Source organism: Aspergillus heteromorphus (genome assembly GCF_003184545.1).
Source record: "Aspergillus heteromorphus CBS 117.55 chromosome Unknown BO70scaffold_7, whole genome shotgun sequence".
Classification (NCBI taxonomy): Eukaryota; Fungi; Ascomycota; class Eurotiomycetes; order Eurotiales; family Aspergillaceae; genus Aspergillus; species Aspergillus heteromorphus.
Window position 1 is genome coordinate 932,550 of NW_020290412.1, and position 22,753 is coordinate 955,302.

The following is a 22,753-nucleotide window of genomic DNA, read 5'->3' on the forward strand; positions in this document are numbered from 1 at the left end:
GGGCCTCAGCCCATCTCCCGCCTCTCTACCCCGGAAATCCCTGACGAAGGGTCTGGACCCACCGTTCCAAACACAAGCATGCGGCCGAGGAGCATTCCGCGCGGGCCAGGGTGAGGAAGAGGAGGGTACTTGAATGTCTAATCCCCCTGAGTATGGAGGATGGTGTCGGGCTTGGTTTGACCGACAGGTGAGCGTCGGCAGTTTTTTCAGCACCGGTGCTCTCGCTCCTTCTGCTCTGGCTTTTGCAAACCATGTGGTACCTGCTCCAGTGGAGAATTCTGGGATGGGCTCTTTGGCAGACTGTTGTGACTGCGTCGTTCACGCCTCTCCTTCCTCCGGCTTATCCACTTGCTGTTCGCAATCCATACCTGTCTAGTGCGTTTCCAAACTCGCGTTAAACCATACAGACCGCTGTCGTACTGACTACTCGCAATATACAGCGTGGCTCCCTGGGAACTTGGCACCGAACCTGCCTTCCGGCTCATCCCAGTTCTGGTATGGAAATAATCTGACATGGTCGGTCATTGTCCGGGTGGATGGCCAAGCATATAGTCTTTTCGGCGTCTCCGATAGACTGGAAGGCATTGAGGCTGCTACCGTCACGGGTGGTAGCTTTACCTCGACGCATAGCACCTTCATGCTGACTGCTGGGTCTGAGAATTTTACGTTGGAATTCTTCTCGCCCGTTTCCCCGACCAACCTCTTACGCCAGTCCCTGCCATTCTCCTATCTCACAGTCTCGGTCGGTAGCGTGTCCAGGAATAGCTCTGTGCAGATCTATTCAGACATCGATGCATCCTGGACCGGCCAGCCTGATGACGCCGCATGGGGGTTCTCGACCAATAACTCCACCTCCTTGTTTCACCTGAGCCCTGTGAGAGGGGCGACATTCTCCGAAAATACCCAGAACCAAGCTCTCTGGGGCGAAGTCGTGTACGCCACCCGTGCTCAGAGTGTAAATGCTCTCTCTTCTGCCTCCGGATCACTGGCTACTATTCGGTCTCAATTCGTCAAGAACGGACTCCTCAGCAACTCGAACGCAAATTGGTCGTCTGATGGCGTTGTCGCATTTGCTCACGACTTGGGAACAGTAAGAAGAAAGGCCTCAGTCACTTTCGCCATCGGCCATGTGCGCGAGCAAGCCATCAATTACCTCGGAAAGGCGCAGACCGGGTACTATCGAGCCATTTATCCCAGCACCATGTGCGCCGTCTCCCATTTCCTCGACGATTACTCAGATGCAGCGGATGAGGCAACAAAGCTGGACGGTCTCATCCAACAGGGCGGAGAGTCATCACACGGTACCAACTACTCCGATATACTTGCTCTCTCCGTCCGTCAGGTCTATGGGGGGCTTGAGCTCACGATCCCCAGTGACACCCTTGATACGACGGATGTGAGGGCGTTTATCAAGGAAATATCCAGTGACGGAAATATCAATACTGTCGATGTTATCTACGCAGCATTTCCGATCTTCTACATCCTCAACCCCGACTATATCCGTTTTTTGCTCAGACCCGTCTTTGAGTACATGGCCAACTCAGCCTATACCAAGCCTTACGCCGTTCATGATCTCGGCACCAACTACCCCAATGCCACCGGCCACGACCCCAGCGGCGAGGATATGCCCATCGAGGAGAGCGGAAACATCCTCATCATGACCTACGCCTACGAACAGGCCACCAACAAAACCGACATCTCCATTCCCTACTCCTCCACCCTAAAGCAATGCGCCCAATACCTCACGACCCACGGAAAATACCCAGAAGCCCAACTCTCTCTCAACGACGCGCTCGGCAAGTTAGCCAACCAAACCAACCTAGCCATGAAAGCCGCCAGCGGCCTAGCATCCTACGGCCACCTGACCTCACAACAAAACTACACCGACGCCGGCAGATCTATCGCCAACGCGCTATACATTGGCCGACTAGGCACTGACCCCAACGGCGCCTACTTCACAATCCAGTACGGGAAACCGGACTCCTGGTTCCTCGTATACAACCATTACGCAGACGTCCTGTTCGCCCTCGATCTCTTCCCCGAGGAAGCCTACAGCGCCACGTCTGCCTTCTACCCCACCGTGCGCAAACCGGCAGGGGTCGCGCTGGGCGCGGACCTCGACTGGGGCCAGACGAACTGGCAGGGCTTTGTGGCTGCTGCTGTCACCGGTGATGCACGGAACATGTTCATTGCGGATATGCATGCCTACATTGCGAACACGCTTAACGACGCCCCCTTTTCAGACCGTTATTGGGTGACTGATACTGCAGCGGGACCGGTGGCTGGACAGTACTTCTCTTTCCGGGCCAGACCTGCTGTGGGAAGTCACTTTGCTTTGATGGCTCTGCAGGGGGCGAATCAGTGGTCGAGCAGTGGGTGATTTTTTGTTTTTTTCCCCCCATCGGAATGAATATATTCTCTGTAAATAAGAAAATAGATTACATGAATAGCCCCATAACCTAACCTCCTATTTATCGGAACTTAATGAACACCGTGACGCCGTCGATTGATCCCATATCTATTATTTTTGACCGACCGTTAGATATCATCTATTTCCTCCCCCCTATACATCCAGAATATGAGAGAGTATATGTAAACGCAGGAAGTGCAGCTGGGGAAGACTTGTCAAGAATGGTATGATGGATTATGGACATTCCTATGCAAACACACGTTGTGTAGATTATGAGGTGGGCATTCCAACACTAATGTGCAAGACAGAATACAGGAAAGAGCATTGATCGATATATAATATATTTATCTACATCTGGAGTTCAGGAAAACTGCTAGACTTGGGTGTTCTTTTTTTCTGATTCAGATTAGACCAAGACATGGGTTTATCTAATAGGATAAGGTCTAGAAGATATTTAATGGAGGTTAGTCGTTTCTTATTTTTAATTCAAGTCCTAAAGGTTTCCTGTTTGGCTTGCAGCTCCAGTGCATAAAATAATGTCTCTGCGTTGATATATATTTTAGCTTACCTAAAGAGATACACCCCTGGAAGAGGAGGGGTTTCTAGATAATAATAACCATAAGAGCCAATGCTAAAGTCACTCTTAGAGCCCCCTGGGTCTCATTGGCCCTGTTACCAGCACGCACAGAGAGGCATGTTTGTACTTTCCTAGGGAGTATTTGCTCTTACATAGTCTATAGTTTTTGTTCGCGGTCTATAAAACCACTCACCAAGCCTCATCTGGGTTGCGAACGGGATACTGCATCATCACCCTGCAGTGTAGGTCGTATTAGTTGGGATAGCAACGGTTCCATCCCTGGTGTCGTACACATTTTGCCGTTTCTCGGCTCGGCGCATCTCAGCCCCCACTAGTGGTGTGAGAAGAGCGCATGGCTGATGAGAATCCTGCACGCCCGCTATCTGTGCTGAGGATTACCAGAATCTTCGGGGACTCCGGTATATTGCTGCCTTGTCTAACACCGCAAGATACGTGTCGTACGCAGAGATGACATGGATTCAACGAACAGCCTCGAAGATGGTCCGACTCGGACCTCCTTCCCCCGAAGGACGTGGTTGTTTGTCAAAAGAACAATGGCCCGCTCGTTCATTCATCTCACGTCTAGGACAAGGCGAGGGACGCGGTAGGGCCCATTCATATCAGCAGGCGCTGCATTTTCCCAGTCGGGAATGGCGATGACGTTTCGCGTGCAAAGGATTGGCCGGTACGGTGTGGTTTGACGTGTCGGCTAATCAGCAGATTGCATGCGGGTATGATTTCATATCGCACGGACTCGACGGATGATGACTTCTTGCCTATTAGAGCCAGCATCTGAATGCATCGAGAATCGCACTAGAAGATCCTGTCGAGAGGTCTGTGGTCTGAAATCGAATGATCGATGAACTGGGCCAAGGGGGACTTTTCCGGAAGTCGATTGGCCCACCGCCGAGATTAGGGTAATCGGACCTCCCAGCGAGGGTCAGGTGGACCCACCAGCCGCGTTGGATCGTGGCAGCGGCACCCAACGGCGAGGCCGGTATCGATATTCCGGCGGCCGAGTTGCAGATAGATACTAGTAGTAGATACAGAGTAGATGTTCTCGATTCTACTCCGTACTGCGGAGCAGAACGCACGTAGTCGACCGTCAAGAACTAGGCCGCCGCATTATTCCCTCAAGCTCGAGCACGACCCTCGCCAGGATGAATTATCGCAATGCACCAGCCGGGACAGCCGGGATGTTAGTCCGATTGTAATGTATATGTAAGTATGCTCGATAGCGAGTGACTACTCCGTGTTAGTACTCCGTACTAGGTAGGGCAACGCTGCAGGCTACTTTGACAGGGGTCCGGTGTGTTGCGGAGGGAGGCTGCGGGAGAGGCTTTGTTGCAACCGGGTGATCGGTGTTGGGTTTCTTCATGTTCCATCAGGCCTTCGAAAGCCAGCGGAAGAAGCAATGACAGGCCCGGGCAACAGACGACGGTTCCCGCGGGGGACCATCCAACCGCCATTGGTTCAACGGTGATAGTCGTCGTCGAACCCATGGAAACGTAGAACGAACGCTCAAGTTGACAAAATTAATTATTATTATCCGGCGTGCCGTCTGGACGGGGCGGAAGGAAGTATCGTACCACGCCATGGGGCTGTCCAGAAGGGCCCCTCGTGGATGGGTGAGACTGAACGAACGAGGAGGAGGAAGCCGAGTCGCAATGAGGATGATGAGGTAGAGAGAAGAACGAACGACCGAACGAACCATCGAATCAGGCCTTAGGCAGGGCGCCTCGGGGGAGGGAAGTCGGGCCGTCCTCATGCCTGTTGGGGCAAGGCGGCGAGAGGCGGTGTCCAATCAGGGCGGATCTGGCAACCAAGAATCTGACTTACCCAGAACAGTAAAAGCAGGGTTCATGGCGGCATGGCACTAGTCCGCGATAGGCAAAGGGGCAGTCGCGAGGATGGGGATTTGACTTTTAGGTTTGGGCTGCAAGTGGACGGAGTGGAGCCCCGACTTTGTCCCAAGACGGCATGACGAGGAGGCACCCGACTCCCGCACAGTTCTCCCAGAGTCAGGATCTGGGGAGGAGAAGATTTTTTTTTGGAGATCTACTGCACGCTGTGGAATAATATAATAATGATAATAATTGATGTGAAGAGGTACGTATACCTAGTACGGAACAGATGGTATCGATCTACTATCTATTCAGGTAAGTACTATCTAGGTACTTACTTACCTAGTACGTAGGCACGGGAAAGTCAGTAGTGCCCGCCTCAGGGGGTGCGGACCCGGCCTGATTGGGTAATTCGGTCGCAGGCCGAGTGGGGCATGTCAAGGATGGGGGAGCGCGGATGGACAGAAACTAGAAAGAGGGACAGAGATGGACGGAGATGGACTTCTGGACTTCTCTGCTGGCACAACAGATCATCCTGCCAACGGCACCACGGGTGATCCAGGGTTCGATAGCCGGACGGGGCAACACAACCAGTGCCAATCACCGCATGATGCATCATGTCTTTCTGTACTCCGTACTACTTTACTTATTGGGGGGGGCGAGAGAGGAGGGGAGGGAGGGAGAGAGTGAGGGAGGGAGGGATGAGGGGGCTGCACGACGCATTTACTGGTTTCGTTCGGCTTGCCCAGCTGGACCAAATCGAGGGCTTCCATCCACTTTCCACTTGCCTACTCCGTGCAATGGATGGATGGGCGGGCGACCCACCACGCGCAACGATCTATCGTTAGGGAGACTACCGTAGGTGCTAGTTGGTTCGTAGTACTACTCCGTACTTACTTAGGTGGTGAGTGAACATCTAATGCTCCGTCGTCGTGACAAGAATTATGAATCTGGAATAATTTAATCGGTCCCCCCCTCCCGTCGCCCATATTAAATAAATCCCAGACGCCAGCACCCACGCCCTCGCCGTTCTCGACTCAACCGGAGGGGTCGAGATTGAAGTTGTGCAGCAGCAGCAGCAGCAGTAGTAGCAGCAGCAGAATGCCCCCGGCGGCTCGCCCATGAAACACACTTGCCTACTTACCATAATTGTCCTCTCCTCCTCCCACCTTGCGCGCCGCGCCCCGTTGATCAATCCTTTGATCCAGTGATCGAGGTCAACCTCTCTCTTCCGCTCTCGCTCTTTCCCTCTCGCTCTCTCTTCCCTGTGCTTCTTTCCCCCTCCTCTCCTCTCCTCTCCTCCTCTCCTCCTCGCCCTGCATCCCTCTTCACCAAGCGACGAAGTGTCCCTGCGATGCCTGCACGGCGCACCTACAGAGCCCCGGCGCGGAATGGCTGTTTTGAGTGCAGGAACCGGCGAATCAAGGTAGGTTCCTGCCCTTTTGGGGATTAGCTGGCCTCGGCGCAGCTCAAGGACTCCGATCTACTAAATGGGTTTAATTTTCCCCCCATTATTATCAATCATCTTCCCAACCTCCGCCCTTCTTGTTGCGACTTTCTCGTTTCTACTTACTTTCCTATCTCCCTGGATCCCTGGATGCCTGGGTGCCTGAATCCCTGGCCATGCAGTGATCCTCCCTCCCCTCCTCCCCCTCCCCCCCCCGGATGTCCCTCCCAACCTTGCATCAACTCGAATTAGGAACTAGTAGTGGTGGTGCTCATACCTGTCCTGATACCCCACTGGTCTATGTGCCCTGCTTGATTGACTGCCTGCTGCATTTCCCCATCCCCTCTTTTCCGTTCCCACTGGCAGTCCTGCATTTTCCCTATACCTATCTAATACTGATTGGCCTGGGATGCAGTGTCCGCAGGAGCACCCCCAGTGCTCCCATTGCACCAGTGATAACATAATATGCCAATACCTCTCCTCATCCACCTCGCTGGTCTGGCCCCGGGTCAAGTCTCGCTCCACTACCCCGACCATCCCCCCGTCCCGAACGGCCTCGCCCTCCCACGTGAACCCCCGCATCTTCACTGAGTATCGGGTCGTCATGGACACCGTCATGCCCAAGACACCCGTGGGGGAACTCAATATCCAGGACTTGGAGTTGATGATGCAATGGTGCACCACCACCTACCGGTCCGTCTCTCGGAACAGCCTGGTCGAGGGCATCTGGCAGGGCGTCGTCCCGCGGGAGGCCATGCGCCACCCATTCCTGATGCACGGCATCCTGGCCCTCTCCGCCCTGCACCTGGCTTTCAGCAGCCCTCCCGGCCCAACGAAGGACGACTACATCCGGACCGCCCAGACACACCAATCTCAGGCCGTGGCCGGTTTGAGCAAGGTCACGGGGAGCCTGGACCGATCCAACTGCAACGCCGCCTTCGCCCTCTCGAGTATAATGGTTGTCTTCTCATTTGCCCTGCCCATCACCGCGGCACGCACGGCCACCCCGCCCGCCGGGGTGTTGGACGAACTTTTCGAGATATTCCGGTTCACGCGCGGGTCGGTGGACGTGCAGGGAGAAATCATTGAATCGGTAGCCGATGGCGAATTCAGCCCGCTCCTGGAGTACGACAATTCCCAGCCTAAGATGCCCGACACGTCGCGACTGGCGATCATGTCGCTGTCGCGGATGAATGCCACACTTGCCGGCCGCGATGCCGCCCATGAGAAGGACACGTACGACACAACCATCCGGTATCTGGGATACTCGCTGGACAAGCTCGCGCGGGGCGGAGAAACGATGATCATCGCATTTCAGTGGATTTTTCAAATCCCCCCTCGATATTTGGACCTGCTCCGGGCGAGGCAGCAATTTGCGCTGGTGATTTTGGCTCATTACGCGGTGATCATCCACTCGCTGCGCGGACATTGGTGGATGGGCGAGTGGGGGGCGCGACTGATCCGGGAGATCGGCCAGCATCTCGGTGCCGACTGGCGCGACTCGATCAGCTGGGTGGTGGACGCGACGGGCTGTTACGTTCCTCCGATTTGAAGCGGCCCAGGGGCCGATGATAACTATTACTACACATCTACCTTTCTTATTTCGGGGCACGGGGTTTCGCACCATCCACACATTCCACCGGGCGCGTTGGGAACGCGGCTTATACGGTCCACGGGAACCGTACTTGAAACAAGTACAACGCGGACGCTGCCATGGCCCAAGTTCCCACAACAGTCCGACGGTCACCGCTATCAGCCGGTGACTTCTCACACTCAATTCTCCGGACCAGGAGCCTAGCGATCGGCTGCTAGGAGACCTTACAGTTCTGCCATTTGAACAGGCCGACCGGGACGAGTGCTGGGGCTAGATACAAAGAACACGGCGAGTTAATCGACGGACCGGGAGGGAGCAAGCATCGGTCACACTGTCTAATTAATCATCCAATGCCAATCCGACAGCCACGGGTGCTGGACATCTGACGGACGGATGACTCGAACAATGGGTAGCCGGGGTGTGCTACATACAGAACATGACGCTGTGTGCATGACGAACAATAGATATCTTAGCGATCCCATTCCAGTACCAATACCTATGATCTACAGAACAAGCTATGAACTACCGATGGAATACAGAAGTAACCAGCAGTTTCGTAAACATAGGAAAAAGCAAAATAGTAACTATACTTAGTACTTCAAGTATGAATGTACAAAGTAGCTGATGCATAGATAAGCCTCTGCACGCTCATTGGAGCCATCGTAATTAGTGTCATCGCAAGGCCGCATACAAAAAGCAGACATCGGCCACCACGCCACGCCACGCCCTATCTCACAGGAAACATTAAGAGTTTATATAAGGTGAACCCACGACAGCCATCACAGAAAGGTATCAATCAAATCACAAACCAACAAGTGAAACCAAAGCCGGGTATCCTTCTCACCTTCTCACACACCTACCGACTTTTACATGGGTATTCATAACAGCAGCCGATAGCAACAAACAAACAAACACACACACAAACACACAAACACACAAAAGACCCCACGCACAAGAAAGACACAAGGAAAGACATGGAAATGCAATCCGCTGTTTGTCTGCAACAAGAGCCCTCAATCAGGCTTTGTCACACAGCGGTGTAGATGATGAATGGGAGTGGGTGGGTATAAAGGGAAGGCAACGTCCAGGACCGCCCGCGGCACACTGTCTGCCACATCGTATCAGGCGATACAATCTGCATGACCTCTTGATTGGTTGATTGATTGATTGATCAAGCGATCAGTTGGCGGACAGACGGATGAAGAGAGAGAGGGGGGGGGGGGGAGCACCCGACCCGCCAGCCAAAAAGATGATCCTCTCGCGAGGATGAAAGTGAACAACACATGTTTGGAGAAGAGTCCAAGGTCGGTATCGAGGTGTAGGTAGGTAGGTATATGGGTGATCCATAGTGTCAGGGGAGAGTTAAAACTCGGCCTGCCACGAAGATACCTCCCTAACCCAGCAATACAACCCGTCGGCGAGTCAACTGACAGACAGACAGGAAATACCGACAGGTCGACCCGACTTATCCTCAACTCCAAACGTGTGCTAGTCAACTGGTCGGGTTTCTCTCCTCGCCGCCGCCGCCGCCGCCTCCACCAGCAGTCGCAGCACCACGACTGGCGGTTTCATCCGCAGCCTCGCCCTCACCCTCCCCATTCCCATCCTTCCTCCGATCCTTCGATTGCGTGCGCACCCGTCGCAGGTTCGCCTCTTCCTGTTCGCGCACGCGTTTCTCTTCTTCGATGGTGGGGATGTATGCGTTTGCGGCGCCGCCTGGATTAAGTCACAAGCATCAGCTCCATTGCCCGGTTCTTCATGCAGAAGGGGGAGGGAGAGAGGAGGGGAGGAAAACATACCTCGCCCTGTGAAATGGGGCGCTTCTTCGACGCGCAGCGGGGGTGAGTCCACGTCCTGGGATTCTCGGGCCAGTTCTGGGTGTTGCGGGTCATTGTGCATCATGTTTCCGGAGCCGCCGCGACCGGTGGTGAAGATGTCTTGTTTGATGGTCGGGGTGACGAGGTCTTTAGGAGTGGTGTGGGATTTGTCGTTGGTGGAGAAGATGTTGCCTGGGAAGGGTTGCGTTAGGTGGAATGTTCTTATGAGGGGGGGTCGTGGTAGTGGTTGAACAGGGGAGGGGAGAGGGGGGGGGGGCATGTACCTGCGCCGCCGCGGCCGTGGGAGATGTTTCTGGCTCCGCCCATGGTGGGTTGGGTGCGTTGAGGTTGAAGAGGTGCAGTGGCGGTGGTGGGAGTGCGATCGTGGAGGAAGCGTAAAAGGGTGAAGGGGGATGCGACGGCTGAAGAAGAGGTGGAAGGAAAAAAAGATTGTGTTCACGATGACGACCTCGAGTCAACAACGTTTGACGGTGGCGAAGAAGTGGAAGAAGAAAAGACGATTGCGACCCGTCGGCGGCCAAGACCAGCTCGGATCAAATGACGTCCCTGGCGAGCAGCACGTTTTCTCTTACCTCACAGCCGAGCCCTTTACTCCGTGTAAGTCGCGTGCTATCAGCCTCTCGGTCTACTGTATTCTCCTGGCAGACACACTCTCCCCTCCCAGCTACACATACAGTAATCACCAGTTTCGGGTCATGTCGGAGGTCATGCCGATCACCTGCCTTTCCCCTTTTTTCTTGCTTGGTGGGGGGGGAGGGGTATCATATTGGAGTTGTCTTTCTCTTAGGAGACGAGAAGACAGAATGGAATAATGCTTCAAGTGCATCGTAGTAGAACTTGTAAGGGTAGTTGATTGGGGGGCCTGGGGCTTGGCTTCGTGTGTGGTTACCATGGCTTTATAGAATAGTATGATATAGAGTATGGCTCCAATAAGATGAATACAACTCAACTCACACTCCATGTTTCTGTCGGAGTCAAGAATCACGCTGAAAGCAATCAATGCATGCCATTATTATATACACCGTCGAGCCCATAATCCCATTAACAAGTCATGCGCACATGTTTCATTACCGTCCATTATTCCTGCCACTTCCGCTTAAAGAACGTCGTACAATTCCCGATCCAGACCCTGGTGACAGGAGCATATCCCCCGAGGAGGCATAGAAGCCGCTCCACTTCGGATGACGGACAAATCCTATACAGCACCGTCCAGGTCAAGCCTTCCATGGCCCGTTGATTCCCCCCTATATGCCTTCTCAAACCCCATACTCCACACCCCATGCGCTCCCTTCACCCGATACGGCCCCTCCCATTTCCACGACTTCTTCTTCTCCTTGTACGACGCCGCCCCGACATGCTGCATCTGGGATGGCGAGATGGCCAACCGGTCCAAGTCCGCCCGTGCCGCCAGCATCTCGATCACGCTGTCCACCGCCTTGGTCGGAACCACGTCTTCCATGTACTCGAGGTACTCCAGGAGAGCGGGGACATTCTCTCGATTAAACAGCAGAGCCTGGGAGCAACACCCATGCGCGTTCATGACGTGAATACCATCCTGCAGCGGGAACCAGGTGAGACGGCCCGCGAGGAAGAACAGCCCAATCAGCAGCGGGACACAGATACCGCACAGCACGAGCAGAAATGGGTTGGTGAGGACGCCCTGTGCGGGACGGGCGGCGCGGCGGACGTAGATGCCCGCGCTGGCGCAGACCGAGACAACCAGCACACTCCACGCCAGGTAGACGGGCCAGTTCTCGGAGTTCCAGCCGAGGAACTTCTCCGTGTAGAAGAGACGCACATACAGCCAATCCTTGATGGCGTCATGCCGACGCCATTCCTCGATCTGCTGGACGCTGCGCATGGTGTGCTCGTACCAGTTGCGCTGGGCCACAACGTCGTCCTCCAGCATGATGATCCAGGGCGCATCTGTCATGTCGTAACAAGCCTGCAGACCCAGGCGGTAGTCAATCAGGGATTTCTTCTTGATGTTCTTCTTCTTTTCCAGGTTGAGAATGATCCACCCGGGCGCGTCGGCCAGGTCATCGTAGGTGAGCACGCGATCCACCACGTTGTTGACCCATGTTTGGTTGTAGTCCGGATGGGCGCTGGGGTCGCTGAGAGCGAAGAGCACCTGCACCGTCAGGGCGGCGCGCTGGTCCGGCGTCAGGGTGTCCAGAATCGAGCCCACGGTGGTGTCGAGGTCTTGCTGGAGCGGACGCTTAACGGTGACGATGCCGACGCAGGCGGTCTTTGCTCGCGGCGGGGAGATACCGGGGGTTGCGTGGGAGCTGGCGCTAGAGCCGGACTGATTGAAGGCCGACAGCCACTCCAGGGACTCGTGGATGCGTTGCACGCTGTACTCCGGGCGATAGCCTTCGTTGGGCTGGAAGAAGTACGAGCCCGGGTCGCGGGCGGACCAGAAGTGGCAGAGGCCCAGCAGAAGGAGAAAGAGAAGGGCGAACGAGGCCAAAAGCAGTCTCTGCTTCCTGTTATAGTGGTAGAGAGCCATCGGTCACATAGTGGGGGAATGCGGAGGTAAAGAGACAAACCCGGGACGGGGGGAGGAAAGAGGAAGGAAGACAAGAAGATGAGAGGGTGGAGGGAGGAAGGGAGGGAGGGAGGGAAAGAGAAGATAGAATAGATAAGCACCGTACTTATGGCCCGACTACTTATGACTAGCAGGCATCGACTAGTGTTAGTGCCATCGCGATTGTTATTACCATCCAGACTCAGTCTGTCTAGGCCTGTCTGTTCCGAGTCCAGCGCCCAGATGGCGACGATGCGCAGCGTCTGACCGTCAGGGTCTGTCGATGCATCGCTTAGTGGGGTTTAGTCTTTCCTCGTCGTGTGGTCGCGACCCACCGCTACTAGGACTAGTACAGCATGGTCGGTAGGGGGGGAACCAGGGCTGAAAACTTGAAACAATTCAGGCTGCAAACAAACCAGACTGTTGACGGATCACCATCAAGAGGCAACACGGGCTTGGGAGGAACTAGGCGGAAGGTGGAAGGTGGAAGGCGGAATGCGGGAGGCGGATGAAGATAGGACTAGAAGAAACCCATGGAAATCAGACGGATAATAATAGCACCTTCTGTCTCAAAGATTCCTTTTGATGCAGAGCCAAGTATCACTAGCCACTCATCCAAGCCGCCCAGAAAAGCTTAACTCCAAACCGTCCGTCTCCATGGTTCTTACTTCTTACTACTTCATTACTAGTAAGTAGTCTACTACATAAGAATTGGTCGGGAGTGGTAAATACATACTATGTCGATATCTATTTCGATATCTATTTCAGTACGGAGTAGTCCGTAGTAATATCTACATAATGCCCTGGATCCGACTTGGACGCGATGGGGCCTCCCTCAGGCCCCGTCCCGCGGGCCAGCAGTCCTCCTGAAAATGATCATGCGCAAGTATAGTAGAAAGCGGGAGACGGGTTGTATTTCTGGCATCTGCAACATGCATCAGCAAGAAAACGGGCCCAGTCCCTTGAACGGCTAAATATAGATCCGAGGAGCCCGGATAATCAATAATGACATTCATGAATAATATACTGTGTAATACTCCGTATTAACCAGTTCCGATGTGGGTGAGTATGGAGGCTTCCAAGAGATCAATACCTAGTCCGGAGGAAAAAAAGAAGAGGAGAGGGAGCCTGGAGGTAAATAGCATGTCTAGGCAGATGTGCGGCCACTTTCTGCGGAGTTATCAGTACAGATTCTAACTCACAAAGCACATTGAACCCGCCCACCGCCCGGAACTAACACCACAACCCGCATAATAATCTTCATATTAGCTGCCTCTAAAAAACCACAATGCGTTCATTGATAGTGGGGAGACCTCCTGCACCGGAGCAGGCCTTCATATCGGATTTTACTGCGGGGAGGGCACTATCGTGACAGACAGTTGGTATACCGCCATCCGCCCGAGAAAACATCCGTGGCCAACCCTGCCAGCGGCGGACAAGCATGGCCCTTTGAATCATCTCTGGTGGTCGAAGGTAAGCATAGAAAAGACGATTAAACTTGTGAAGGAGTTTAGATGATAGGCCAAGTAGGTTATGGGCATCTGCCCTGTAGTTTCGAGGGCCATAACCACCACAAAAAGATATACCTCGGCAAGAGCAGTATAGTCCATCAAATCAGATTCATTTTAAATCGCTCACCGATATGAGATATTCGTACAAGCAAGCAGGACAACACGACTGTAGTATAATGCCGGGAAAGAAGAAAGGCCCACACGAAGGCATCACAACGCAAGAAAACCAGGCAAATTAAACAATGAAATGACGTCTCTTGCGGTTATAGGCTCTCTGGTCCTTCAGCCATTGCCGGTATCCTTGAACGCTGCCGATCTTCTCGCCATAGTAATCGGGGACCGGGTTCGCGATCGAGTTGGATGACGGGTCGACGCGGAATCGTCTGATGCGGTCGAAGAACTCCTTCTCTTTCTGCACCACTATAAGTATCCACGGCATCTCTCTCAACAACAGCACAGCCCAGAAGGAACGGACTTACCACCATAACAGACGGTTTATATCTCCGGTACGCCAACCCCCATACGGCGTTCCCAACGAACGGTCCGATGAGCCAGCCCACGGCACCGCAGGCCGCCGTCGCCATACCCAGAACGACGAACGGATCCAGACCCATGACCTGGGCCCCGAGAGACTCCAGATCCTGGGTTGAGAGAATCTGCACACCCACGACCGTGCTAGCCATCGAAGTCACGATCGACGAAGCAAGCGTGTATCGCCGGCGGCTGGCGCGGAGTTTGAAGAACGAGTTCCAGTCCAGCTTGACGGACTCGGTGGTACCAGCGGCGGTCGAGTTCGCACGTCGAAGGATCGGAGAGGAGGGAAGCGGGGTCTGCGTGCGGACGGCCGTGGCCTTCAGGGCATGGGCGCTGCGTTGGCCGTGGCCTCGGAGCGTGGATGTGCTTGCATTCCGGGCCTGAGAGATCGCATGGTACAATGGGGTGGTGCAACTGCTGGAGTGGGTGAAGGGGCCCAGAGCCGTTGGGGCAACGCGTCCGCTAAGCATGGTTATCCGCATCCTGCTGGTTGAGACGGTGTGCTTGATTAATGGCAGATGGATGCAGGTAGCAGGTGCTGTGGTGATGATGGGCGGATTTGCCCGAGCTCAGCGGGTGAAGCTGCGTAGGTTATGTAAGCAATGGGCCGAGTGAGGTCACAGCTAGTAACAACTACTAGTACTAGTACTCCGTACTACCATCTATCTACTACTACGGAGTACTCCGTAGTCCTATCCTTACTTATTTTGGCTGTACTCCGCACGGCGTACCTACATCACTCAGGAAATGTTGTTTCAAGCATGTTTATCGTGCACCGACCTTCTTCCGATCTATCTATATACTAGGTTTGTTTATACCCCTGACACCCCGCAATATGCGCTGTTGGCAAATGCGCCAGTTTTCAATACAACACGGTCCTTCTGCCCCTCCAAGACTCACTCAAAACCCACTGGACAGGATCGTCTCCACTACAAGAAGACTCACTCACTCCCTTTGGCATCCCTGTCATCCCACTCGAATATAGCACACAGATCATGCTCTATTCCAATTTTTCCCAACTTGTCACCCTCTCCCACTCCATTGCATCCTCAATAAGTTCCCCCCCCCCCCCCTACCCCGGGCTTTCCAAAACCAGCACCCTTTCTCCCGGAATCCCACACTCCCCTGGCACTTCCATCACCTTCCCGTGTTATCTCTGCTTGCTACAATCACCGTACTCCCCGATTGCCTGATACGTCTCCCGAGCTCAAGCGTAGTCAGCCCGGTTGATGCAGCAGCATACACACCCCCAGCACCGATAATACCATAGAATCCAGCCGGAAGAGGCACCCAACGGAGTCAGTCATCTCTCTCAGGTACCAACCAGAATGCGGGAGTCCCGAGGTTGGTCCTTGCGGAGTAGTCGGGAGGGCAAAAGTTTGGGAGAAAGTTGGCTACTGTAGGTTAAGAAAAGTACATGGTGGTTTCTTGTGAAAACAATCGTCGTCACATTTATGTACTAGATCCAATGCTATGTCCATGGGGGTATCTATCAACAAATCTATGTCGCGAAGTCTAGATCTTGTCTTGTTGAGATGAAAATGCCATGGTTTACTTCCTCATTCGAAAATAAAAAAAAAATTATGCCGATTAGATACTAGTGCCGTTCTGCTTCATTGCACCGGGGCGAGATTTCGGTTCGGTTCCTGTTCCGTAACCGTTAACGCGGCCGTAGAGCCACCTGAGGCTTCCGGTGCTCAGCGCCATGACAACGGCGCTCAGGGCGAAGATTCCAATGCGACCCTCGAGTCCCGCCACTTCAAATATGGGATAGGGGTACCTAGGTAGATTGTCAGTTTGCTGTTTTTATTCTTTTGCTTCTTTTGTCATAGCCGGGGAGCATCTCGAACCATCCATTGTATTGGAAGCACCGTTCAATCCAAAACCAGTATCCCAAGGCGATGGCGCTGGACAGTCCCAGAGCAGGAACGACACTGATAGTCCATGGAGGAGAAAGAAAGAGAAGGTCGATCAATAAGACGATAGATGGCACAGCGTGGAAGCCGATGTCTTTGGTAGAGGGATTCAGCAACAGGATATTGTATATATTGGTGAAGGCTTACCGGCATGGAGGGGAATGATCGCCCAGTCAGGGACCACCAAGCGCTTGTCAATCTATGTTTTGGTTAGATCAAACACCCTCGTAATAATATACAGTAAAAAAGATGTTACTGACCACACGGAGCCCCCAGTATAGGATACTGATCAGAATCTCCATTGGGGCGCTACAAATAGAGAGGAGGTTCTTGGCCAAGAATAGCCGGGCCGATAACGTCATATCCGCCAGCAGACCAAACGCAAAGGTGAATGTGGCCAGCGTCAGCCCAATGACCGTCAGGTACTGGAAATGCCACCCATATGCCTCATTGCTACCAGGAAACTCAATCAGCATGCCCGGTTATCCCGGGACCATGGTCTTGGGATGCTTACGCCCGATTTGGGTTCTCGTGCATACTGGAGCACGGTTAGTGCGCGGACCAGGAACCATGAGTAGATAGTATCCATCCATCTTGAGAACGGGAAAAGGCAAGGTGACGGTTATCGGCATACAATTTGAAGGACCATAGGAAGCTAGCGAATCCAAGTGTCTGTCATAGTGGTAGACACAGTTATCAGTCCATGGAACAAACGACAGGTACGGGAATTTGAGTACACACATGAACCAAGGCCGAGAAGCCTCTGGACGGGCTGGATAGTCGCTGTAGGGGATGCTTCCGCTGAAGCGACTGGGGTATTGTAGCCGACGCCATGCTGGGGAGGAATGGGGACGGGAGTTGAGGCCCCAGATAGTGAAACGGTTAACGATTCGCTTTATTGCAAGTGGCACCGAGCAGTCGTGAATAAGAGAGATAATGATCTCACTAATATGATGATCTAACAGAGGCTGGGGGCGGCCGGCTATCCCGGAGCGGCCTTAGTCACACTGGGCGCTTGGCCCTGTGGAGGTTAGCGGCCTCTGACTCAGCACGCTAGACCGCCGCGACCCGGAGAAACCCGCCCGCCGGCCACCGCGACTGGACCCCGGCTTATCAAGCGACGTTGATTGGAGGGGACGGCCGATGGCGTCTCCACCGGCGGGTTATCGATGTTGACTGGTCTGCCTCCGCCGGCCTGGTGTAGTGTATCTTGCTCCGGTGATTTCATCCACCATTCCTCCTCGCCTTCCTCCCCTTCTTTTCTCTTTCGCTCCGAGACTTTGATCTTGCTGAACCTGGCCCTGGCTCTGGCTCTCACCCGATGACAGCAACGCCATTGCGGAATTGTGCATGTCTACGGATACCTTTCAATCGAGCGGAGTCCACTAACCAGTAGTAAAGTTGCTGCTGCCACAAGTCCCTCCCCCCCCCACACCCCGATGAGTACGAACAACGGGTGTGGGTGTCTTGTCGATTATCGTTTCTTATCATCCTGGGTAAAACGCCCTACGCGCCGGAAAAAAGGCACTGCTGGGGACCCTGTCTAGATCGTGCCCATCTCGTGGCTGCTTGGGCTTTGGTCTGCATGGCGATCTTACTCTGCAAGGTAGATCGGAGCCATCTCAGATTCCGGGCCATCAGCCCGTGTGGTCGTGACTTCTGTTTGTTGGATTTATTCCCTCAGCCAACTTGATCCTGAACTTCCATGCCTCGTCCCAGACGGCCCGGCGCCCCAGAGCCGAAACGTCGATCACGTAAGGGCTGCTGGTGAGTCTTCCCGGGTGTCCCTTTGCCGTGTTATGCGATTGACCCTGCCCCAGGCCGTGTAAAGCCCGCAAGGTAAAATGGTTTGTGTCACTTCCTTCCCTTCCATTCCTTCTACGGACGTTCCTCTTCGATCCGCAACTGCCCTTATCTGTTATCGGCCACGCTAATGTATCCGACACAGTGGGGAAGAGAAGCCGTCGTGCCTTAATTGCCGACGCCAAAATGAACCGTGTGACTATAGCATCAGGTTGAACTGGGGCGGGAGGACAAGAAGGAAATCTTCAGTAGACTCCCCAAGCTCCCAGTCCAGTAGTCCATCGGGCCATTATTTCTCCTTCGCACTGTCGCCGCCGAACCAACCTCAGTCAGATCCCCTGAGTTCAGCCCACTCACTCAGGCCCCTTCCAACCCGAGATGAGATTCCGGTGCAGGATCAGACCACAGGAAATTTGATATGGGATATCGGGCTTACAGGGGAATTGGCAATAGGAACATCCACATCCAGTCCTAAAGGGTTACAAGATATTCACCGTGAATCTCCGGCTGCCTATGGCCAGTCTCTTAAAGAATCCAACCGTACAAAAGAGAAGACCTCTGTAGACATGGGGGCACTGTCACAAGAACAAGATGTGACAGCCTCGTGGCCAGACCTGTCCTCCCACATAGGAACGCCGTCGTCGAATGACACCATCCTCGCCTTCTCCTCGGTCCCCCATTCATCGGATGGAATCTCCTACCCTTCCCCGGCGGATACAAACTCGAGCATCGGTCCGTTCGCTACTTTCAGCTTCTCGCCCGTCCCGATATCGCGTCCCATCTCGTTCCTTCGGCATAGTTCGGGCCAGCACCGGTCGCCGCCGGAGCCCTTGCCTGATCATCGCCATGATTTCTCTAGCTATCCTTCGTCTAATATGACGGCTGTTTATGCAGACTATAATCCCCAGGTTGCTTCATCTGTTCGGGAGGTTGCATCTCCTCATTCAATGGAGGTAGGACTGCACTCATCAAGAGCACCCCACGATCTCTCGACACTGCAGACCAGTCCAGTCGTTCCTACACAAAGCTTCTTTAACAAAATCATGAACACCCCTTCGCCCCCTGATAGCCAGCTTGATGGACCACAGTCCGACGGAGAAACAGCATTCCACACGTCGAGCTCGGACCTATTGGAATCGGTTGACACTTCCATGTCGGAGAAAAGGTGGCAGGCCTACCTGACAAGTGTCACAGACAATTACGGCCTGGACTGCGGCCGCCCCGATTTGGATTTGAATAAGAACGACGACCATTCCGCCATCGACATAAATTACGCCCTCGATTTGATTAGCTTCGAGATGACGACACATTCCCCTCCCAGCCCCGGACATCAGCGGACTGACAATGCGGCGGATCACAGCTTTGACCGCAGGAAGCACGCTTACTACTCATCGCCAGTGCCAATCAATATTCCACGCTATCTCTCGCCGTTGCCACCATCCCTGGTGAAAACCCCCATCAACTTGATGTACTTTCACCACTTCCTCAATCATACAGCCCGGATGCTGGTCCCGCATGATTGCAGGGATAATCCATTTATTTCCGTATTGCCCACCAGTAAGTGATCCCCGGCCATCGCCTGGTGTCTTTCGCATCTAATGATGAATCAATTCAGTGGCCATTGGCGATTCTGACCTCTTGAACTTGATGCTCGCATACTCAGCAAGTCATCGAGCCCGATATTTGGGGCACCCAGAGCCCGCCACCCGGATCGCGCATTGGGTGAGCAACGTTTTCCCTGCTCTGCGCCTGGCGCTGGAGGGCCCCCACGAAAAGGTCACCGACAATCACCTTGCAACCGCCATTATGCTCCTTTCCCTAAAGATCATCTCCCCCAGCACATTCGAAGTGCCAATCCTTTGGCAGAGTCATCTAAAGCTAGCCCGTGATCTGTTCCTTGCACGAAAGGAACAGATAGCACGTCCGGGAAATCGGGTAGGCGCTTTTCTCACTCGCTGGCTCGGTTATCTGGATCTTATGGGAGCACTGTCTTGTCGGCAAAGCGGGCCACCGCTACTCATGTATGATTCGGTATTGAGAGCCTGCTCCCCCAGGGGAACTCACGATGAATTCTGCATTGACTGTTTTACGGGCTTTACTCCCCGGACAGGATCCTTCCTCACAAGACTGGGACGGCTGGTTTATCGATGTGATACAGAGCGGTTTGACGAGACAGGAGCTTTTATCTCCGACTGGGAACCTTCACCGGATGCTATTTTTGAAGCCGAAGCATTGATGGCAGATCTAAACACCTTGGACGAACACGTTCATGCCGACGCCACACACTTCCAGGACTGGGGTGCGCTGGACTTTCTCGCCATTGACCGGGCGTTTCGCTGTGCAGGGCTTTTGCATCTTCATCGCCGTGTGCTAAACACATCACCATGTTCTGAGGCCGTGAGGGAGGCATCCAATGAGCTCTTCAACACGATGGTTGATGTTCGACGGGGGGCGTCTGCCGAGGTTGGAGCTTTATTTCCATTGTTCACAGCGGGCTGCGAGATCCGGGATCCTCAGAAACGAGCGGAGATCCAGGAACGGTTCGAAATTCTCGAACGGACGGGAATGAAACAGGTAAGTTCGGTATCAGTGCACGCACAGGCTTTGTCTGACTCGCTTCTCCAGATGCAGAATGCTCGTACGTTGATGCAGCGCTGCTGGGCCGAAGATCTACCATGGATTGCGCTGGCCCAAGGCGAATTCTTAGGGTAGCCTACAGGTGGCTTTCTGGTCTTGACATACTTGGCTTTGGGGGTTGTAACAGGGGCTGCCTTTGGCTGTGGGTGGGATGGCTTTCCGGGTGCACGGGTTCAAAAACCGCTCACGACAGCAGTCTGTATACTTTGAGTCTTTGACAAGTTCTTTGTTGTTGACTTTATGTCTAGTGACCACAGATGGTCCTGTCATGGTAATCCCTGTTGGCCAAGCAGGGGCCTTCTTTGTTTCTCATGTATCTAAGTGACTGAGAGATTATTTGAATGAAGACACAGGAATGCTCTCACCATTTAGATTTCCTTAACATTGGTTGAGCGTTGAGGGATTACTCTGGTGAGAGACCACTGGATCTGGGATCACCTGGCCTTCCTTCATGCAAACCTCACTTGCTGACCAGACCGTCTCTCTATATAAGGCTGACGGTCTGACCTCCCTCCCTCCCTCCGACCACCTTTCCTTCTCCCTTCTACATATCCCGACATTCTTCATACCCAGGCGAGAGAAAAAGAACTCAACCCACCGCCTCCTCCTAACGACGAAGGCCTTCGCGACGCTGGTTCCCAAAATGGAAGGATGTCCCTCAGACCGGGAGGGACTCGGTCCTGGGGCCGTTGGCCAGCCGGGGACCATCGTCGTTCTACTGGTCGCAATAATCATCCTCACCTGTGTCCTCATTTACGTTAACCGCATCGAGTCGCATCTCTTCCTCCTTACCAGGCCACGCAGGCAGCAAGACCCGATTCCGAGCAAGGAAATGAGCATTCACCGTGTTGCGCCAACGGTGGCAGTGCCGCCTCCCATGGCTGCTCGGGCCCGGTCTGAGCCCATTCACGCGTCCAGTCTGCTGGACAGTGGGCTCGACGATATCATGGTTCCCAGTCTGCAGCCACTCTCACCTTCGAAGCTGCGCTCTTCGGTTCAGCCCGGTATTCGGAAGCAGCTAGATACCAATGTGCTCATGGATCAAGGCGTGGAAAATCTACTTATACCGGTGTTAGAACCCCAGCGGGTGAGTAGTCGTTTCCGGGCAACCGCCACCACTACCCACGTTGAATTTCCCTGGTTGACTCGCCGCGTGCACGTCAAGAGACAGTCCTTTGACAACATGAGAGCCCCTACCACTGTGCGTTGGGATGGAAAGCTCCGATGGGCCATGAAGGGATGCAGCGTGTTTGACAACCCGGATGAGGAGATCGACGCCTTCCTATACCGCCCCAATGTTGTCGCCAAGGAATCCCTGTCTGAGCTCTGGGTTTTCCAGTATGGACTGCGTTATATTCCCGCGAAGGATGAGAAGGACGTGTATCGCACCGTCAAGATCGAGAAACTGCCATCGGATGTGACGATGAAACAGATCCTGCCTCTCATTCACGGCGAAATCTACTCCGCTCATCTCCTTGATACTGTTCCCATCCTCGGATACAAAACCGCTCTTGTGACCTTTGTGAGACAGGCGGATTGTCTAAGCTTTGCTGAGTCCTCTGGAGGAAAACTCGATATGGGACCGGCGCAGGCCGAAGCGACTCTGGTTCAGACACCGACTTATCCCATGAGCGCGGAGATGACTCGGTCGGTCCTCGACAAAGGTCGGACGCGGTGTATCTGCATCTGTGGTCTCCGGGAGACTATGAAGGGCGAAGTCCATCGCATCCTGGCTAGATCGGCTCACTTGAATTATGTGGAGTGCATCGAAGATGGACAGGTGGTGGGCGAGGTTTACGTTCGGTTCCATTCGATCAAGGTGGCGATCGCAGTGCACAAGCTTCTGGAGGGCCACCCGAGCTTGGGGGGGTGTAAGTTCCGGTTTCTGAAGGCGAGACAGGAGAACCGACAACCTCGAATTGGCATTTGGGATTGATTGATTCGCTCGGAGGCGTATCTCTTCATAATATGAACGATCTCGGTCCGTTCGGTGGGTGACATCTGTACATTACCACGTAATTGAGGCCAGTTCCATAGGCGGATGTGGCAATACGACCTGCTTTGCGATCAACTACTCCTAGTATAATGTAAATGTCTTCATCGTAGACACCCCGG

General features: G+C 53.8%; 9 protein-coding genes across 9 annotated transcripts; 5 read left to right on the top strand and 4 right to left on the bottom strand.

The window, feature by feature from the left end:
- Positions 1–251: 251 nt before the first annotated feature.
- On the top strand, positions 252–2,387 carry BO70DRAFT_333576 (DUF1793-domain-containing protein; the record flags this gene model as incomplete). The annotated part of the gene is made up of 2 exons (XM_025540982.1): positions 252–375; positions 441–2,387. The coding sequence occupies 2 exons, from the start codon at positions 252–254 to the stop codon at positions 2,378–2,380; spliced, it is 2,064 nt and encodes a 687-aa protein (XP_025401155.1). The 3' UTR covers positions 2,381–2,387.
- A 3,552-nt stretch (positions 2,388–5,939) lies between these two features.
- Positions 5,940–8,048, top strand: BO70DRAFT_213846 (uncharacterized protein). The gene is made up of 2 exons (XM_025538665.1): positions 5,940–6,257; positions 6,694–8,048. Exons 1-2 carry the CDS (start codon positions 6,186–6,188, stop codon positions 7,828–7,830), a joined length of 1,209 nt encoding a protein of 402 aa, XP_025401156.1. The 5' UTR covers positions 5,940–6,185; the 3' UTR covers positions 7,831–8,048.
- Positions 8,049–9,082: 1,034 nt separating this feature from the next.
- BO70DRAFT_360654 (DUF3602 domain-containing protein) lies at positions 9,083–10,287 on the bottom strand. Its single transcript, XM_025542837.1, has 3 exons — positions 9,974–10,287; positions 9,672–9,881; positions 9,083–9,588 (listed from the first exon to the last, which is right to left on the bottom strand). The coding sequence occupies exons 1-3, from the start codon at positions 10,014–10,016 to the stop codon at positions 9,365–9,367; spliced, it is 477 nt and encodes a 158-aa protein (XP_025401157.1). The 5' UTR covers positions 10,017–10,287; the 3' UTR covers positions 9,083–9,364.
- Positions 9,987–10,662, top strand: BO70DRAFT_213895 (uncharacterized protein). The gene has a single exon (XM_025538666.1). It carries the CDS (start codon positions 10,103–10,105, stop codon positions 10,520–10,522), a length of 420 nt encoding a protein of 139 aa, XP_025401158.1. The 5' UTR covers positions 9,987–10,102; the 3' UTR covers positions 10,523–10,662.
- A 125-nt stretch (positions 10,663–10,787) lies between these two features.
- BO70DRAFT_360656 (uncharacterized protein) lies at positions 10,788–12,316 on the bottom strand. Its single transcript, XM_025542838.1, has one exon. The coding sequence runs from the start codon at positions 12,217–12,219 to the stop codon at positions 10,906–10,908; it is 1,314 nt and encodes a 437-aa protein (XP_025401159.1). The 5' UTR covers positions 12,220–12,316; the 3' UTR covers positions 10,788–10,905.
- Positions 12,317–13,983: 1,667 nt separating this feature from the next.
- Positions 13,984–14,752, bottom strand: BO70DRAFT_351491 (presequence translocated-associated motor subunit PAM17; the record flags this gene model as incomplete). The annotated part of the gene is made up of 2 exons (XM_025541743.1): positions 13,984–14,160; positions 14,228–14,752. 2 exons carry the CDS (start codon positions 14,750–14,752, stop codon positions 13,984–13,986), a joined length of 702 nt encoding a protein of 233 aa, XP_025401160.1.
- Positions 14,753–15,724: 972 nt separating this feature from the next.
- BO70DRAFT_360657 (putative integral membrane protein) lies at positions 15,725–16,736 on the bottom strand (the record flags this gene model as incomplete). Its single annotated transcript, XM_025542839.1, has 5 exons — positions 15,725–16,062; positions 16,133–16,292; positions 16,346–16,397; positions 16,459–16,651; positions 16,713–16,736. Coding segments are annotated over 5 exons (619 nt in total), but the record flags the coding sequence as incomplete, so codon positions are not given.
- Positions 16,737–17,447: 711 nt separating this feature from the next.
- On the top strand, positions 17,448–21,003 carry BO70DRAFT_333593 (Zn(II)2Cys6 transcription factor). Its single transcript, XM_025540983.1, has 5 exons — positions 17,448–17,965; positions 18,019–18,045; positions 18,147–19,558; positions 19,617–20,575; positions 20,627–21,003. Exons 1-5 carry the CDS (start codon positions 17,904–17,906, stop codon positions 20,711–20,713), a joined length of 2,547 nt encoding a protein of 848 aa, XP_025401162.1. The 5' UTR covers positions 17,448–17,903; the 3' UTR covers positions 20,714–21,003.
- A 512-nt stretch (positions 21,004–21,515) lies between these two features.
- BO70DRAFT_333596 (uncharacterized protein) lies at positions 21,516–22,574 on the top strand (the record flags this gene model as incomplete). The annotated part of the gene is made up of 1 exon (XM_025540984.1): positions 21,516–22,574. The coding sequence occupies one exon, from the start codon at positions 21,516–21,518 to the stop codon at positions 22,572–22,574; it is 1,059 nt and encodes a 352-aa protein (XP_025401163.1).
- Between the last annotated feature and the right edge of the window lie 179 nt (positions 22,575–22,753).

Coding starts and splice junctions, on each gene's coding strand:
- BO70DRAFT_213846 (XM_025538665.1), top strand. CDS start 6,186: ATGCCTGCACGGCGCACCTACAGAGCCCCGGCGCGGAATGGCTGTTTT. Junction 6,258..6,693: donor GCAGGAACCGGCGAATCAAG/GTAGGTTCCTGC, acceptor CCTGGGATGCAG/TGTCCGCAGGAGCACCCCCA.
- BO70DRAFT_360654 (XM_025542837.1), bottom strand. CDS start 10,016: ATGGGCGGAGCCAGAAACATCTCCCACGGCCGCGGCGGCGCAG. Junction 9,882..9,973: donor CCACGGCCGCGGCGGCGCAG/GTACATGCCCCC, acceptor AACCCTTCCCAG/GCAACATCTTCTCCACCAAC. Junction 9,589..9,671: donor GCCCCATTTCACAGGGCGAG/GTATGTTTTCCT, acceptor GACTTAATCCAG/GCGGCGCCGCAAACGCATAC.
- BO70DRAFT_213895 (XM_025538666.1), top strand. CDS start 10,103: ATGCGACGGCTGAAGAAGAGGTGGAAGGAAAAAAAGATTGTGTTCACG.
- BO70DRAFT_360656 (XM_025542838.1), bottom strand. CDS start 12,219: ATGGCTCTCTACCACTATAACAGGAAGCAGAGACTGCTTTTGGCCTCG.
- BO70DRAFT_333593 (XM_025540983.1), top strand. CDS start 17,904: ATGCCTCGTCCCAGACGGCCCGGCGCCCCAGAGCCGAAACGTCGATCA. Junction 17,966..18,018: donor CGATCACGTAAGGGCTGCTG/GTGAGTCTTCCC, acceptor ACCCTGCCCCAG/GCCGTGTAAAGCCCGCAAGG. Junction 19,559..19,616: donor TATTTCCGTATTGCCCACCA/GTAAGTGATCCC, acceptor GAATCAATTCAG/TGGCCATTGGCGATTCTGAC.